The sequence below is a fragment of the Panthera tigris genome, chromosome D1 (genome assembly GCF_018350195.1).
Source record: "Panthera tigris isolate Pti1 chromosome D1, P.tigris_Pti1_mat1.1, whole genome shotgun sequence".
NCBI lineage: Eukaryota > Metazoa > Chordata > Mammalia > Carnivora > Felidae > Panthera > Panthera tigris.
This window is the reverse complement of record NC_056669.1, coordinates 106,888,869-106,905,589: the sequence shown is the minus strand read 5'-3', so window position 1 is coordinate 106,905,589 and position 16,721 is coordinate 106,888,869. Positions and strand designations below refer to the sequence as shown.

The window sequence follows — 16,721 nt, the reverse complement described above, 5'->3', positions numbered from 1 at the left end:
CCCCCTAATGATACAAATTTCCCTTGAATCACTTCTCTAGCTTCATCCTGCAGATTTTGATATGTCCTCTTTTAAAATTCTCATTCAAAATATTTTCTAATTTCCTTTGCGATTGCTTCTTAGCCCGGGGGTTATTTAGAAGTATGTTTGAAGGAGTTTTCCAGATATCTCTCTGTTACTGATTTCTAATTGATCTCCATGAGGATCCAAGAACATACGTCCCATGATTTGAATGTTTAAAATTTTATTACATGTGAAGCAAGGCTAGGGACCCGTAGGAGCCTGTGGGCGGGGGAAGTGTGATCTTTATGATGAGGCACCAGAGGATTTTAAGCAGACGGGCAGTATGATTTGAGTGGTGTTTGATTAGCCTGGTGGGAGTCGGATGTGACAGAGGGCTGTGGGGATGCCTGGGGTGGGGAATCCACGGCTTGAGGTTTCCCTGGGTCGTCCGAGGAGCGGGCAGTTGTCTAGAGGGTCTGGGTCCCCAGGGAAGGGTGTGGGAGTAACGATGTGACAGGGCTGCTGATGTCAGGCCTGGACGGCTGGAGGTGGGGGTGAGGAGCCCCCGGGGTGCGGGCAAGAGCCCTGGCTGGACTGGGAGCCGGGCCAGGGATCGGCTGTGGGACTCCAAGCTGGTCACTCCACCTCTCTGAGCTTTAGTTTCCTCACCTCTAAACCAGGGGGTCGGCCTCAGTGATCCCACAGTTTTAGCGGCACGGGCTGCTGCCCCCACAGGGAGGGTCTTTACGTGAATTAGGCGAAGGCGACCCACTGAGATAGACAGACAAGCAAGGGGTGCCCTTGTGGTGTAAGGGCTCAGATTAAAGCCTGGTATTATGTGCTGCCTTGACAGGTAGGGAATCCAGGAGGGTCTCGAGTGGCCGAACTCCAAGTCCCGCCCCTCCTGCTCCCGCGGATAGGGTCCCGTAGCAAAAAACACTTTTCAGCCAGCAACCAGGTGCCGTTGCTATTATTCCTGAGCAGGGGGCATCAGTGCCCTGTCAATGGGTGGGATTCCTCAGACAAACCGATCACATCCTCCCCCGGGAACCAGGGGTCACTCTGCCTTCTTGGTGCTGCAAAGCCTTCCTCCCACAGGGGATGAAAACAACTCCTTTCTGCGCCAGCGGAGCCCAGGCTGGATTTCAGCCCCCACATGCCTCCTCAGCTGGTGCCTTGGGCGGTGCACAACCTGAACACCTGTACCCGGCAGCCCCGTTAGCAGGTGTTATTTGTCGGACTCTCAGCCGTGCTAAGATCTGTTCACCCTGTCCCCACCACCCCCTGCCCCGTGGAGGAAGGTTTCATGATTGTTTCCATTTTACAGATGAGGACTCTGCAGAGGATGGGGGAGAGATTCGAACCTAGGTCTGTCTAGACCCTTCCCTTTCTGCCCTGTGATCCACTCTGGTAGCCTGGAGGTGAGAAAACTGTGGCGCCTGGGTCAGTGAAGTGTCAGGAGTTCTGAGTGAAGGTGTGGAGACGGGAGCCTAGCGGGGAGGAGAAAGGACCCCTCTTGTTAGTGGTGTGGACTCGATCAGCCAGCCGGACTCGGCTCTGCAGGGTTGAGGTGGGGGGAGAACAGAAGTGAGGGGAGAAAGCAGCCTTCGGCCTCAGCGCCCAGCCGCCCAGCCCCGGCCCCGCCTAACTCTCAAGGTTCTTCTGATTTCTTCCACCCTCAGTTGGAGAGGAGGCGGTTCCCTCCGTGGGGATCTTTGGCCAAAGGGGCTCCACGCAGGCAGAATTTCTAGAACGAGGTACTTTCTGTAACGACCACCTCTCGCCGGTTGCCCGTGGCCGCTGCCGATTTCCTAGGATAATCAAAAGACAGAGTGGTGTGTGGTGACATGGCTGGGGGGCTTGGAGGGCAGGGCTGGGGGTCAAGTCTCACGAGCACGTAAGCTCTATGAGATCGCGGTTTTCTTTTCCGCCGTGTTCCCCATGCGGAAGACAGTGCCCGAAACACAGTAGGTCCCCCCAAAAGTGAAAGAGTAAGTTAAGTCCCGGCTTCCCTGCTTCTTGGCTGAGTGTCCTTAGGCGAGTTACATGGCCCCTCTGTATCTTCATTCGCTTGGCAGTGAAACTGAACATAACAGTAGCTTGTGGGGTTGTTGTTTGGATTAAATGAGATGCTATATTGAAACAGTAAGATGCTATATTAAAACCCCGAAGCACCAGCGGTTATTATTACTATTATTAGCATGACCTTGGTTCCGGCTCAGCCTGTGGGCTCCCCAGGACCACCCTCACCCAGGACACAGCAGCCACACTCCCGGTGGGCCTGTGCTGCGGGCCAGGCGCTGTTCTCCGCGCTTTAATATAATCGCTTCAACTTCAAGACCTCTCTTTGAGCTTGGCTGGGTTTTGTTTTGTTTCCTTAACGCCCATTTTACAAATGAGGAAGCAGAGCGTAGTGATTCTGGCCATGAAATAAACCAGAGGAACGTTTCCTCACTTCTGTTCCCTCCAAGGACGACGTGAGAATAGCATGATCTCTTCCCAGAGGGTCGGAGAGAAACGGCCTGTTCATCTGCCTGGGCCTAGAGTTCCTAGCGGAAGATTTCCGGAGCGCGGTCAGGGCCGGCTCCGTCCTGGTCCTCGTGAGCGAGTTCGGTAAGAGAGGTGAGTGAGCGCCTGGGGGGTAGGGATTCAGTCCCAGGCAGCCTGGCTGCGGGTCAGGCTCGTAATCATTCCGTTTTCCTGCCGAAGGGACAGGGACGATCGCTTTCTACCTGTGAGACCCTGAATCAGCCCCTGCGTCTCTCCGAGCCTCCGGTAAACAGGGTTGGAAATCGTCTCTTCCTGGCAGCGTGGTGGTCGGAATGGTGACGCGGTTTCAGACGCAAGCCTTGAGGCGCCCGGGTCGCGTGCCCGAGGCACCGGGCACGCGGTCAGCACGCAGCACGCAGGTGCCCTCTCGCTGACGAGCCCACAGCCCGTCTCCTGCCCTCCTCGTCCAGCACGTCTCCCTGCCCCCTTGGGCTGTCCCCTCCCGGGGCTGAGGGGAGCCTGTCCCCACATCCGCAGCCCTGCCCGGCGACATCCTGGCAGCCCGGCCGGGGCGGGGGGAGGGGGGGGTGTCACTCACTGGTTCTCCAGGTCCTGGATGGTGTCGGGAAGTGGAAATCCCTGGGTCTCCGGGAGGAAGAGCAGGAGAAGGAGGCTGGAGGTGATGGGGAGAGCGCTGTAGACCACGGGGACCAGCAGGGGCAGGCTGTGCGGAGTCATCCTGATCAGGGGGTCTATCACAGACCCCAGACGACTTACCGACTGCAGGAAGCCATCTGCTGTCATCCTGTGGGTGGAGAGGGGCCCAGACCCTTGTGGCCGCCGCCACTCTCGAGAAGGGGGCTTTGTGGGGTGGGGTGGGTGGTAGCATCTGGCTGGGCCAGGGGAGGGAAAGCTGGGATAAGGGAGCCGCACAACCACAAGGTCTCTCCCTGCACCACCTTCTCCGTGGAACCCACGTGGATTTTCCCATCCAGAGCGGGGTCTCTGCTTCCTGAGAACAACCAGGGTCTTTCATGGATGCTTCAGGGCCCACCCCATTTCTCCTGGTCTTCGGTAAGTGGGGGGGCTTGCCTCAGGCCTCCTGCCAGGCCCCTGAGCTCTCAGCTCAGGCTTTCTACGTAACGTCAACAAAATCAACACACGAGGGTCCACGCCACGAGTGGAAGGGGGGGACAAGTGAGGGGCTAAGGGTGCGTGAGCACCATGATGAGGGAAAGAGCCCTGGGCTAGGGCTCTAGGGCGCTGGGTCCAATCTCACCCTTCCGCGAGTAGGTCCTTGAGCCTCAGTTTACCCAACCGCCCGATGAGGGGATAGTTTAACTCTACACCACTGGTTTTCCATCTGTGGCCCGTGGTGCCCTTGGGTTGTTGCAAGGTGACTCAGGGCTCTCTTGGGGCAGGGAGGGGACAGTGGGAAGCAAGTGGGGGGACGGAGGGCACTTCACTAGGGCAGCTCTTGGTCTCGCTGAGGGTTCTTATAAGATTTCACCCGAACAGAAGGTTCTGGGGTTCAAAACAGTTTCTGATCACTGAGGGCCCCATGGCACCAGGGCCTTCCCAGTGGAGACTCTGGGGGAATGCTGTTCTGGGAGCCCCGGCTGAGGATGAGCCTTTGGGGGAAGGAAGGAAGCTGGGGCCAGGGGCCTCCTCACCCTCTGCTGTGTGTTCCCGGATGCCCAGCCCCCTCTTTGCCCTCCCCGCTGGCCTCCCCAGGGACGTCCCCTTCTGGCACACCCAGGGCCCGGCCCCCTCCCCGGCCTCCAGGGCACAGCCCGCGGCCCAGCCTACCGCAGTGCAGTCGGGTAGAGTTCAGACTTGTAGACAGAGACACAGGAAAAGACGACGCCAAAACATCCCTTTCCCAGCACAGCAAAGACCATGCGCAGGGTCTGCCAATCTGGGCAGAGGAAAAGGGTGACAGTGGGGTCTGCCCGAGGGGGTGCTCGGTCAGCCTGGAGAGGAGGGGCTGGGTTCTCCCGCAAGGCTTCCTTGACTGCACCCAGGTGCCCATGGGGGGTGTGGGCAGGATGGTGGGTGGGCCGGGGGGGGGCGGGGCCTGAGCCCAGCCAGGCCTGGGGTGGGCCAACCTGGGGTGGCTTGGGAGGGCTCTCAGCCCCCCCTGTGGGTACTCTGGCTTTCCCGGGAGCCCTAGCCGCGGGAAGCCGAGGCCCGAGCCACTCGGCCCGTGGGCTGGGCCTCAGCTTTCCCGCCCACATTTGTAACGCAGAGTCGCATAACCCGTCCTGCACTGGCCTTTTGCAAGTTCTCTCCCCGAGCTGCCTCTTGCTGCTTGTTTGGGCTCCTGGCAGACGGTCCGCCCCAACTCAGCCCCTCCTGGATGCTGGCCGCCCCTCTGCCTCCCTCCTGGCTTTGCCGCCACTGCCTGTCCCTGCCCCTCCACCAGCCTCCCTGCCTGGAGCCATAAGAGGAGACTTGAGAGGCTTTTTCAGGGCATTAGAGCCTCATTCAGCAAGAAAAGAGTAAGACAAGGGCCCTCCAACACTCTGCACACAAATGCCTCTGGCTTCTTTAACAAGGGAGAAGAAAAACCCCAGGGTGCACCAGACGTGGGGTTCCTGCCTCCCTTCCAGCAACCTAAAGCTTCTCACGGCCTCCCCCTCCTCCCACCTCAGCCCCAGCCTCTGGTCTGAAGTCTGGTCCGTCACTTGCTAGCTGAGTGACCTCCGGCTCCTGGCTTCATGTCTCCGAACCTCAGTTGCCTCGGGGGGAATGGGTGGGGGGCCGATGGGGGGGGTTGGATGGGGGCGCCAGGTTCTTGGGCCCGGGGAGGGGAAGGACCCAGGGGGTGAGCACAGTGAGCACGGCCAGGGAAGCCAGTGGCCCAAGCTGTCGGCCACTCAGCCCACTCGGGCCGCCCCTCCTCCAAGCTGCCTTGGCCTCACCTTGTGGGACCAGTTTGTTGACCAGTATGGAGAGGCCAGACATAGCCTGGAAGCTGGCCAAGGTTGTGCGGCGACCCAAGAAACTGAGCAAGAAGGCGGTGATGGACCGGGCCAGTAGGTCCACGCCTCCAAAGAGAACCTGGAGGAGGAAGATGTCATTCCCCAGGTTTTGCAGGTCAAGGACCAGCCCGTAGTAGGATGTCACTTGGGAGAAGCTGCAGGAAAAAGGCTGAAGTCGGGTCCTTGCCCCTCAGGGGAAAGGGCACCCATACGGTGTCACCTCACACCTGGGCCGTCCCCAGAGGGCACAGCCAGCCCGGAGGGGAGCCGGGGCGGGTCACTACCAGAGCCCCAAAAGCCTGTCTGTCAGATGCAGGGCAAGTCTCTCTAGAGCCAGCCTGTCCCAGGAGGGAGAGAAAGGGCAGGCCTCCTCCATTTCACCTTAGGTCTTGGCCGCAGTGGGCTGGGCCTCACTTCGCAGGCCAGTGGGAGAACGGAACCCTCCCCCCCACCCCCCCCCCCCCACCACCCCCCCCCCCCCCCCCGGCTGACTGGGCTCTGGGGGGTTGAGCCTCAGTTCTGGCGCTAGCCCTCTCTGGCTTTGTTTCCCCAGCACGCCCTAGAATCACGACCTGGCCCTTTCTGGCCCTTTTCCGGACGCCGGTTTCTTTAGCTCTGAAAGGTGGGAGAAATAGTGGAAAGAGATGGGCTGGGTTGTCCCTCTTTCAGGGCGGAAGGTCTTATTTTCCCAGCCTCTGGGGGTGCTGTCCCTCAGGTGTGGAGAGCACCCCATGACACAAGCCAGAGGGGCCACCCCAGCTCCTGAGTCCTCCGTGGGTTTGCCGGGGCCTTTCTGCGACTGTCCCACAGTGACCGCATCCTTGCCCCATTCGCTTTCTTCCCCCCCTCCCGTCCCCTCCCCCACCCTCCTCCCTTCCCATTCCCACCTCCACCTCTTCCCCACCCCTCTCCCTGCCCTCCCCTCCCACCCCCACCTCCCCTCTCCTCCCCTTCACTCCCCTCCCACCTCCTCCCCTCCTTTTCCCCCTCCCCTCCCCTTTTCTCCCATTCCTCTCCTCCCCTCACACCTCACCCCTCCCCTCCCCTTCCTCCTCCCCTCCCTTCTCCCCTTCTCTGCTCCTTCCCCTCCCCTTAGCAGTCCACAGGAAGGGATCCCAAGAGCCCTCTCTCCCAAGGGCTTCCTGCTCACTGAGGTCCATCCCAGGCCTTCCGGGTGGGGGTGGACACGGGAGGGACCCCCCTGCACAGGTTCCTCAGTAGCTAAACTTACAGTAGCTGGATTTCTGAAGTTTGGATGTTGAGTTTGGATCCACAGGTGGCCACAATATGAAATTGTTCTCCATCACTTTGCAAATCTGTCCCCATCACTGCCTCAGGGACTCAGGGACACTCATCCCAGCACTGCGCCCCGAGCCCCCAGCTGCAGACAGAAGCTGTGGTCCCCTAGGAACAGCTACGTGGGGGAGGGGCTCAGCTCTGGCTCAAAGTAGCAGACACTGGGGATCTAGAGGCAGTAGGTAGGTAACAGGGGACAGGGGAAGTCGAGAAACCCACCGGGATGGCGGCTTCCCAGCCCGTGATTTGAATAACAAAGCAAGCCAAGCCAGCCCCTGGGAGAACTGAGGAAGCCTTGAAGGTTTCGAAAGAATGGCCCTGGACCTTCCGGGCACCACCCCACCACCCGGCCCTCCTTCTAATTTGTCAGAAAAAAAAAAAAACTTAAGCCAGAAAAAAAAAAATTCAATCTCTGTTCTAAGATGTAGCAACTATTTGCCATGAGAACCCATATGTGGTTAAATAGAGCATAAAATAAATGTTTTCCTAATCTTTAGGGGTTTTCTTAATGTTTAGTTTTTTTAAATGTTTATCTTTGAGAGAGACAGAGACAGAGCGTGAACAGCGGAGGGGCAGAGAGAGAGGGAGACACAGAATCCGAAGCAGGCTCCAGGCTCTGAGCTGTCAGCACAGAGCCTGATGCGGGGCTTGAACTCAGCACAGAGCCTGATGCGGGCTTGAACTCACGAACCGCGAGATCGTGACCTGAACTGAAGTCGGATGCTTAACCGACTGAGCCACCCGGGCGCCCCCCCTGATCTTTAGTTTTATTTCAAGATCAAGTCTCCATCAAACCTGACCCTCACTTCTTAGTATGCTCTCTGCAAGTCCTTTGAACTGAATTTGTCTTATTCAGGGGCCTTCTCCTGGTCCCAGGTGCCCTTGGGCACCAAGACAGGGCCTGCTGGGGAGTCCGTGCTCAGTGTGGGGCCTGGCGGGCGACAGGGGGCAAGGAGGTAGCTCAGCCAAGGTTCAGATGTCTGCTCTGGCCTCTTGGGCAAGTTCCCTGCCCCTTCCGGGCCCTGCTTTTCCATCTGTAAAGTGGGGGTATAAATGAACTTGAAGTGGGTGGCCAGCCGCTGGTCAGCCCTTGAGGAGCGTGGCCCCCCCCCCCCCCCCCCCCCCGCCATCGCTGGTCCTGCAGCTCGGGGGACACGGGCTCTGCCTCTAGCCTGGGCTTAGTCCTCCCCTGGTCCTGCCCTATAGCTGGCTTGAGCTCCCATATCCTCTCCCCAGGGCCTGCCCTCTGGGGGAGCTGCCTGTCCCGGCCAGAACCGGGCCTCCTGAGGTATGTGGGAGCCGTTTCTCCCTGGACACTGCAGAGGCCCTTTTAGGCAACAAACTGGAGCAAAGGAAACCCGAGCAAGGTAGAAGGACCCACGGCCGGCCGACCGCACGGCCAGGTTGAAGGTAAACAGGCCCATTAGACGATCCACCTCCAAATATCCATCAACCCCAGCTGACCAATCAGCCACTTACTACCAGGCACAGGTAGCGAAGAAGGAAAATTCCGTATGTTCCCCTACTTCCTCCCCTTCTTCTCCACCCACCCCCCCGCCAACGACACCCCCCCCACCCCTGCCTCCTTGGCGGACAGTCTCCCCTTTGCCGTCCTGCCCACTGCTACCTTGCCATGTATTCAAGAAACTTCTATCTCTTCTGTTCTGCCTTGGGTGAACTGTGTCACTGGCCCCTACCCCACCCCCACCCCCCACCCCCGGCCTCCACAGGCACCACCCCCTCCCACCCACCCCCAGCCCTGTGTCTGCGAGGGACGCGCCTGGTGGCATACCACACCAGTGACATGATGCAGGTCCGCCAGCGGAGCATGGGCACGAGAAACAGTTCCAGCACCGACCTGTGGCCCTTCGCAGAGGCCATCTCTTCCTCCATGCTGGTCATCAGTACCTACGCACGGGGAGCACCGGATACCGTGAGTGCGGGGTGTCGGCCCCACCCCCACGCCAGGGCACTGTGACCCGCGACCACAACAGAGTGATGGGAGGGGCCTGGCCTTGGCTTCTGGAGAGCCTCGGGGTGGGGGCTGCGATGGAGGCAGAAAGGTCTCTCTCTCTCTGGCCCCCTGGCCGAGCTCCCATCTGCAGACCTGGCCCATCTTACTCTGAGCCAAGGAGCCAGTCTTGTGTCCCAGCTCTGGCCCTCTGGCCCCACCCACCCCCCTTGTTCCTCGTGGCTGGTGTCAGGGCACGCCTACTTGGGCCACACTGGCTCCCGACGGCACCCAACTGCCCATCCAGACCCTTCCTGACCTTCTGGGCCCTGCCTGCCCTGTGCTCAGCTCAGTCCTGGTCAGTCACCTCCTCCTGGAAGCCTTCCCTGATCCTCCCACGCCCCTCCCCACAGCCCCAGGCTGTGTTTTCTGGTTTCTGGCTGCACCCCTCCCACACCTGCTTCCTTGAAACAATTGCCTTCAGATAAGCACAGCCAGCTGTCCCCAAACACCCTGAGAAGCCCTGCGCAGTGACTATGTCACGTATGTGGATTCAAGTGGCGGACAAGCGGGGTGGGTGGGTCGCCCCTCATATTGCTGTCATTGGCGGTGGTGTTGGTGATGGTGATGGCAGAGCGGGTGGTGACAGTGGGAATGATGTGGTGGTGACAGAGATGGGCAAGGTGACAGTCATCGTGGCGAGGTGGATGTTGGCGTCTCGTGGAGCTGTGGCTGCAGGAACCCGTGGTGTCGATGGGGGTGGCGGTGGCGTGGCTAGTTTGAAGCTGGTCCAAAGACATCGGTGGCCGTACTCTCCCGGTCATGTCCCACACTCTGGGGTCACCAACAGTAGCATCTCACCTCTATGGTTAGTGACTTTGTGGCTTCCTTGTGGCCATTTATCTTGGCCACCTTGTGGAGCTCCTGCAGCCCTTGTTCTGGTTTGCCCGTGATAATCAGCCATCGGGCAGACTCTGGAAGCCACCTGTTAAGGAAACAGATGCTTGTCTGGGCCTCTGCCTTCTTCCTTCTGCTTCTTCCCGGCCTCAGGGCAGGGGGCAGGGAGAAGTGGCTCCCGGATGAAAAGGACTGGACTTTTCCCAGCCCGGAGGGCCTCGTCCCTGTTTGCAGACCCCAGGGAGTTTCGCAACACCCAAAATAATAGCGAGGGTGATCTCTTTTCGTATCCGCTGTCAGTCCTCGCCGACTCAGAGCCCACGGGCCCGGCAAGCGATGTGAAGGCTGCAGGGGGCGGGGCCGGTGGGTGCCAAGGACGGGGAGGGGCCGGGGGCCAGCAGTCCGGACGGGAGCCTCAGACCTCTGGCTAAAACGCCCACCCTGAACTCCGAACCCCCAAGAAGTCTCCCTCAGCAAGGGCTCTGCACGCACGGCTGCCCTTCGTGGCTGTCGGCATCTTGGGGTCTTGGGCCAGCCAGGGCGGCGGGGGCGAGGGGCACCCTGGAACTCCAAGTCTCCCTCCTGGTTAGTGATGTTCCCCCCAAGGGAAAAGGCCCCACGCCGTACTGACCAGCATATCAGGAAGATGGCAAAGAAGGGCGTCGACACGGCCAGCTGGAGGGTGCGCCAGTCCCGTAGGGTGAAGGCCAGGGCCCCCAGGGCCATCTGGCCCAGGCTATAGATGCATCCCAGGATTGTCATGGTGACGGCCCTCCTGCGGGTCGTGGTCCACTCCACCACTGAAAGGTGACGCAGGCGTCCTCAGGTAAGGGCCCCCCCTCCCCACCGCACCCCCACCCCACCGCACCCCAGTGGGAGCAGGCCAAGGCGGGGACTCACGAAGCATCCCCGAGGTCAGGATGATGCCGGAGATTGCAAAGGCGCCCAGAACCCGGAGGCCACAGTAGATGAAGAAATGGGAAACGAAGATCATGCCGATGTTGGCCAAGGCCACTTGTAGGCAGCACAAGTTCAGTATCCACTTCCGCCCAAAGCTGGTCGGGAGACAAGCACGGTGGGGGCCTGGAGGGGGCCCCTGGGGGTTCGGGCATAGGGGCCAGTGCCTCAAGGTAACAGAGGGTTCAAGAAGGCAGGGGCACCTGCTGGGGCATCTCTGTCTCCTTCCCGGATCTCCCAGGGGCATGCTGGGGGGCGGGGGGGGGGCGGGGTGCTTGTTACAAAAATGGCAGACGCCTTGGGGCTCCTGGGAGGCTTAGTTGGTTAAGCGTCCGGAGTGTTGATTTCGGCCCAAGTCATGATCTCACGAAGCGTGAGATTGAGCCCCCACCCTGCGCTGTCAGCGCGGAGCCTGCTTGGGATTCTCCGCACCCCTCCCCCCCCACACCCCCCCTTCCGGCCCGTCCCTCCCCTGCTCATACACTCTCCCTCTCTCCTCTCTCAAAAATAAATACACATTAAAAAAAAAAAAAAAAGGCAAACGCCTTGCTCTCAGGGGGCAGCATAACCTCACGGTCAAGGATGCGCTTTGGCTGGAGCCGCTGGGAGGCTCCGTCGGTTAAGTGTCCAAGTCCGGCTCGGGTCATGACCTCGCGGTTTGCGAGTTTGAGCCCCACATCTCTCTCTCCCTCTCTCTCTGGCCCTCCCCCACTCATGCCTTCTCTCTCTCAAAATAAATAAATGCACTTAAAAAAAAAAAAGAGAGAGAACAGGCCTCGATTGAATCACTACGTTGTGCACCTGAAATTACATTACACGCACGACGATGCACGTGGACACATTGGAACTTAGATAAAAACTTGTAAAAAATGGGCTTTGACCTCAGAAGCCTGCGTCCGAGTCCAGCTCTGCCCTTCCTGGGTGGCCTTGGGCACAAGACTCCACGTCTTCGAGCTGCAGTCCCCCCATGTGTAAAACGGGGGTCTGCAGGAGGACCGCCTCACGGAGTTCTGAAAATCAAGACACCGAGCAAGGGGGCGGTGCGGCCAGGAGGCTGAGCGCATGTGGCCTGGGGCAAGGCGGCCAGCTCCCGGCCAGTCTGTGCAAGGGGACCAGAGCGCCCCACACCTACCGCCCCGAGGCCAGCTTAGCCCGAAACCTCTGCCTGCATTTAGCTAAAGCGTGTGGCAGTGTGACGGGAGAGATGCGCGCAAAGCTGGGCCCTGCCTATCCGAGCGGGGTCCCCAGGAACCGGCCCGTTTCGACCCAGACCCGGGGCGAGGTCTGGATGCCGACACCCGGCCCTGGGCCCAGGCTCGCTGGGTCACCTGCAGACCGACTGCGATTTGGCTCCCTGTGTGGACAGCCCCCGGGGACTGAGCCATAGCTGCACGGCAGCGGGTCCCCTGAAGTGCCATTTGGACCACGTCCCTCGCGTGCAGCGCAGCACAAGGCCCACAGGTAACGACGGTAGCAGAACCCCAGCACGGAGCGCTGACCCCGTGCCAGGCCCGGGCCCGAGCTCTGCGTGTGAGTAACTCACTTTATTATCACAACAACCCCATGCATAGGGCCGGGTCCCCACGCACAGGAGGAAACTGAGGCACAGAGGAGCCACCAATCTGCCTTCTAGGAAGCTCGGGAAGGACAGGTGGGGGTTGGAACCCAGTGGTCAGACCCCGTAGCCTGCGTGGTCAGGGGAGTGAGTCGTTCGTTCATTCACAAAATAATGACTGAGCGCACGCTGGATGCTGGGGACACAGCAAGAAAACCCCTGCCTTCTCGGAGCCACCTGTTGTGGGGACGCGCACAACAAACGAGCAAGCAGATGCTGGCAGAGTAGGTGTGGTGTTTGAGAAAGGAAGGTGCAGCCGTGGGGCCCACGGGGCCTGAGGCGGGAGAGCCGGGAGGCCTCTCTGGGGAGGCAGGCTGGGGTCAAAGCATGCCGGGCACGGAGAAGCAACTGTGGGGAGAATCTTCTGGGCGAGGCACGGCCACCTCGGAGCTCTGCAGCCAGGGTGCCGCGGGTGCTCCGGAGGGGCTGGCACGGCTGTCGGGGGGGTGAGAAGCCAAGTGCCAAGCAGGGGTGGGTGGGGAAGGGGGGGGTTAGGAGCCATCTTCGGTGCAGTGGCCCTGGGGGACTTCAGGCTGGGATCAACCAGATCCACATACAGGGTTTTGCAAAGACACTCTTGAGTGGAGGCCAGAGACCCTGGAGGAGGCCGGGACCTGCCTGGGGCAAGAGAGGCGGGTGGGCGGGGCAAGGGGACTTTCAAGGAGGAGAGGCAGGGGCTAGGGGGAGTGTGTGGCTGGGCCTGGGGGAAGGAGAACAGGGTGGCTTTTAAGGTTGGGTGTGGGCCCCGGGCTGGGGGCTCTTTTCCAGGGTGGAGTCTGGTGCGCAGGGGCAGGGTGGGGGAGGGCAGCGGGGGCGGTCAGCAGCTCAGCTCTGGCCGTGGCAAATGTGAGCCTCTCCCTCATGGAAACTCAGAGCAGGCAGTGGGGTTTACAAGCTGAGTGGGGGCAATGCAGACACCGCAGACCCTGGCGCAGCGTCTCAAGTAGCGGGGGGGTGTGGCTGGACAAGAGAAGGTGCGGGGCTAGGTCCTGGGGCGCCATCTCAGAAGGAGGGTGATGGGGGGACAGGGGAGGAAGGGCAGGAGGAGGGGGAGGCGGATTTCTATTTCACGGCATGCCACGTACTCGGAGTCACAAGGGGTCTGTTTCTCCTGAGAAGCCTCTGGCCTCCCTGAGGGCAGGGACTGCACAGCACCCGTCACACAGTAGGTGCTCAGGAAGTTTGGCGTAATTGCCAAAGGAGAGAGCGTGGCGTCCAAGGGAATCTCCCAGAGCACAGCTTCATCCAGCGTGGGGTCCTTGGCCGTCGCTGCCCCTTGGGGACCTGGGTCCTTGGCCGTCGCTGCCCCTTGGCTGTCGCTGCTCCTTGGGGACCTGGGTTCTTGGCTGTCACTGCCCCTTGGGGACCTGGGTCCTTGGCCGTCGCTGACCCTTGGCTGTCGCTGCCCCTTGGGGACCTGGGTTCTTGGCCGTCACTGCCCCTTGGGGACCTGGGTCCTTGGCCGTCGCTGCCCCTTGGCTGTTGCTGCCCCTTGGGGACCTGGGTCCTTGGCCGTCACTGCCCCTTGGCTGTCGCTGCCCCTTGGGGACCTGGGTTCTTGGCCGTCACTGCCCCCTGGGGACCTGGGTCCTTGGCCGTCGCTGCCCCTTGGCTGTTGCTGCCCCTTGGAGACCTGGGTCCTTGGCCGTCACTGCCCCTTGGCTGTCGCTGCCCCTTGGGGACCTGGGTTCTTGGCCATCACTACCCCTTGGCTGTCGCTGCCCCTTGGGGACCTGGGTTCTTGGCTGTCACTGCCCCCTGGGGACCTGGGTCCTTGGCCGTCACTGCTCCTTGGGGACCTGGAACTCACATCTAGACCCCCGGCCAGACCAAGGGAGCCCCGTCTCTCCAGGAACGTGGACTTTCATGGCCATTTTTGTACATCTGTCCCCACAGTGCTCATTCTGTTGAGGAGGAGCCAGGAGGACAGACGATACTCACCGGTTGGAGAGGAGGCCCCAGCAGAAGGACCCTATCAGCAACCCGGTCATGTAGAGGGATTGGCCGATGGGCTTCAGGCCCTTGTGGTCACACACTAGGTCCCACTGGAAGAGAAAGAGGGACAGCAGCTTGGCTCAGGGCACGTGGAATACCAGGGCCTGGGTGGCAGAGGGAGGTCCAGGTCGGGAGCTCCCAGCCGGGAGCACCTGGTCAGCCTGGGTTTTGGGGGGCCCCAGATTCCTAGGGCCAGGTGACAGAGGTGGCAGGGGTGTACTGGCGGGGGCCTTGGCTCTGTACTCCCAGCTAGCTGAGTGGCACATGTGTGACCGGCCACCCTGAGTGGATGGCGGCGGTGGGCGGTGGCTGAACCACAGGCTGGGCTTCTAACTCTGCTGATCGCTGGCTGGGTGAGCCGCGGGGAAGGGGGGGGGGGGCTTCTCTAGATGCGAAGGCATCTCTAGAAAACGCAAAGCGGATCCCCTCATTTCCCTGCCCCAAAGCCTCCAGTGACTTTCCTTTGCTCCTCACTGACCTTCCCCACACGGTGGCCCAGCCCCTGACCCTTTCTGCCCAGACACGCTGGGGCCCGTGCCGCTCCTGCGACACCCCAGACCCGCTCCTACTCAGACCTCTGTCCCAACTGGGCTCTCGCCCCACCTTCCAGTCACTTGATTCCTTGTCGCCTAATCCGGGCCTCGTCTCCGGAGAGGCCTTCCCCACCTGCCTCTCCCTCCGAGCTGCTTTTCTCCTTTGCAGAGGCAGGACAGGACATGCCGAAGACCCGGCTTCTAGCTCCTGCCCGCCTGGGTTGAGTCAGGTTCCAGTGCCCTTGAGCTGTGTGTCCTGGGCAAGTTACTTAACCTCCCTGTGCTTCTGCTTGGATGTACTTGTTAGATGCAGACGACAGTAAGAGACCCCCCTGGGAGATCGTAGTGACACGAAGGGAAAGCACACGGAATGATGCCTGCCACTTAAAGGAGTTTGATCTCCTGCCAGCACTAGTTTAAATATAGACCCGTCCGGGGCGCCTGGGTGGCTCAGTTGGTCAAGTGTCCAACTCTTGGTTTCGGCTCAGGTCACGATCTCATGGTTCATGAGTTTCAGCCCCACATCGGGCTCTGGGCAGCTTGGGATTTGCTCTCTCCCTCTCCCTCTCCCCAACTCACTCTGCATCTGTCTCTCTCAAACAAATAAACAAGCTTAAAAATAAACAAATAAATACATAAGTAAATAAATAAACGTTGACCGATTCTGAATCTGCCCACGGAACGTAAGCTCCTCCAAGCCTCCCTGTTTATCCAGATCAGGGGGTCGGGGAGGCCTGACTCCGCTCACTTCCCCGTCGTAAGCAGTGAGTCAAAATGTGTTGAGGGAGTAGCATCTAATTTAACAGTGCTGATGGAAGCCGTACGATCCTTCCAGGCATGGGGGGGTGGCCATCGCTGGCCCCTGGGGAGGCCAGGTCGTCGGCGGGAGGCCCATACCTCTGACACGAAGGTGGAGGTGAAGGTGCTGCGGTCGTAGACCCAGCCGTCCACGCACGGCTCCGTGGCGGCCTCGCTCCAGTTGGTGGCCGTGCCGTTGGGGTCCAGGAGCTGCCACTGGGGTTGGCGGAAGCGGAGACACCGGTGGGGCTCGTGGTTGGGGCCCGGGGGGATGGAGACGGTCAGGAGGTCCTTGGGGCCCAGGGCCCCGGGGACACCGGCCTGGGCGGTGCTGTTGTCCAGGAGGGGCACCCAGCAGCGGTGGCTGGGCACGGCGGCCGAGAAGTTCTCAATAAGCATGTGGGAGGGCACCAAGACGGAGGGAAGGAAGAGAGTGAAAACCTGCAGGGCCTGGAAGAGGCCCACGCCCCCCGCTCGGTCCAGGAGCTCGGAGAACGCCATGGACGGAGCTGCGGGTGGCCACGGCAGGTACGGAAGGGGCCAGGGAGCCAAGGAGTGATCCGCTGCCGTCGGGAACCGCTAGCAAGTGTGGGAACCCTGGGTCATCGCGCCTTCTGCCCTGGCCGGCCTGCAGCGGGACAGGGACAGCAGGCCGGCAACCCGGCCAAGTCAGTCCTGAGATGCCCCGGATGCTTTGAAGAAAGTCCTCCTGACTCTGTTTCCAGGAATGACTGCCCACCAGTCTGGGCACCAGGGACAGAGCTCGCGGTACCCAGGCTGCCTGGGGCATCGAGGCACGTCGTTTCTCCGGCTCCAGCACCAAGAGTAAAAGGATGAAGCAAATATTTGAAAAAAAAAAAAAAGGGAAAAAATGAGGCCATGGGGTGATGTTACTGAATGACAGTTGTGGAGGAAATACCAACTGGGCTGTTGCCACGGTTAAAGTTTAATCTCAGCGTGGGCTCCTGGGCCAGAAAGTCAGGTCTAGCCACTGAGAAAGGCTTCTGCAGCTCTCTGCGGGTGGCCTCCTCCCATTCCTAAATCCGAACTTCCAGATTCCTCTACATGTGGCCCTTGAAATCAGGGAACCGTTGGCCTGACTTGCAGCCGTGCTGGGACAATCTCAGGCCGCTTTGGCTAAAGCACGGAGGTGGGGACTGGGCAGGGCCCTCCCTCCCTGGGCTCAGAGGCTGCAGGGAGGC

At 60.5% G+C, this 16,721-nt stretch overlaps 1 protein-coding gene across 2 annotated transcripts; it reads right to left on the bottom strand.

The window, feature by feature from the left end:
- Positions 1–1,382: 1,382 nt before the first annotated feature.
- On the bottom strand, positions 1,383–16,020 carry SLC22A11 (solute carrier family 22 member 11). 2 transcript variants are annotated; one of them, XM_042958319.1, is made up of 10 exons: positions 15,619–16,020; positions 14,135–14,238; positions 10,522–10,676; positions 10,253–10,421; positions 9,586–9,709; positions 8,566–8,681; positions 5,418–5,632; positions 4,303–4,411; positions 3,092–3,298; positions 1,383–1,814 (listed from the first exon to the last, which is right to left on the bottom strand). In XM_042958319.1, exons 1-10 carry the CDS (start codon positions 16,018–16,020, stop codon positions 1,751–1,753), a joined length of 1,665 nt encoding a protein of 554 aa, XP_042814253.1. In that variant the 3' UTR covers positions 1,383–1,750. The 2 variants fall into 2 exon arrangements, with proteins under 2 accessions (XP_042814253.1, XP_042814254.1); XM_042958320.1 differs by lacking the exons at positions 4,303–4,411; positions 5,418–5,632.
- Positions 16,021–16,721: the final 701 nt, after the last annotated feature.

Excerpts from the sequence above, each read along its gene's own strand:
- SLC22A11 (XM_042958319.1), bottom strand. The coding sequence starts at position 16,020 with ATGGCGTTCTCCGAGCTCCTGGACCGAGCGGGGGGCGTGGGCCTCTTC. Across the intron at positions 9,710-10,252 it reads GCCATCTTCCTGATATGCTG|GTGGCTTCCAGAGTCTGCCC; the intron begins GTCAGTACGGCG and ends TTTCCTTAACAG. Across the intron at positions 4,412-5,417 it reads CAACAAACTGGTCCCACAAG|ATTGGCAGACCCTGCGCATG; the intron begins GTGAGGCCAAGG and ends TCCTCTGCCCAG.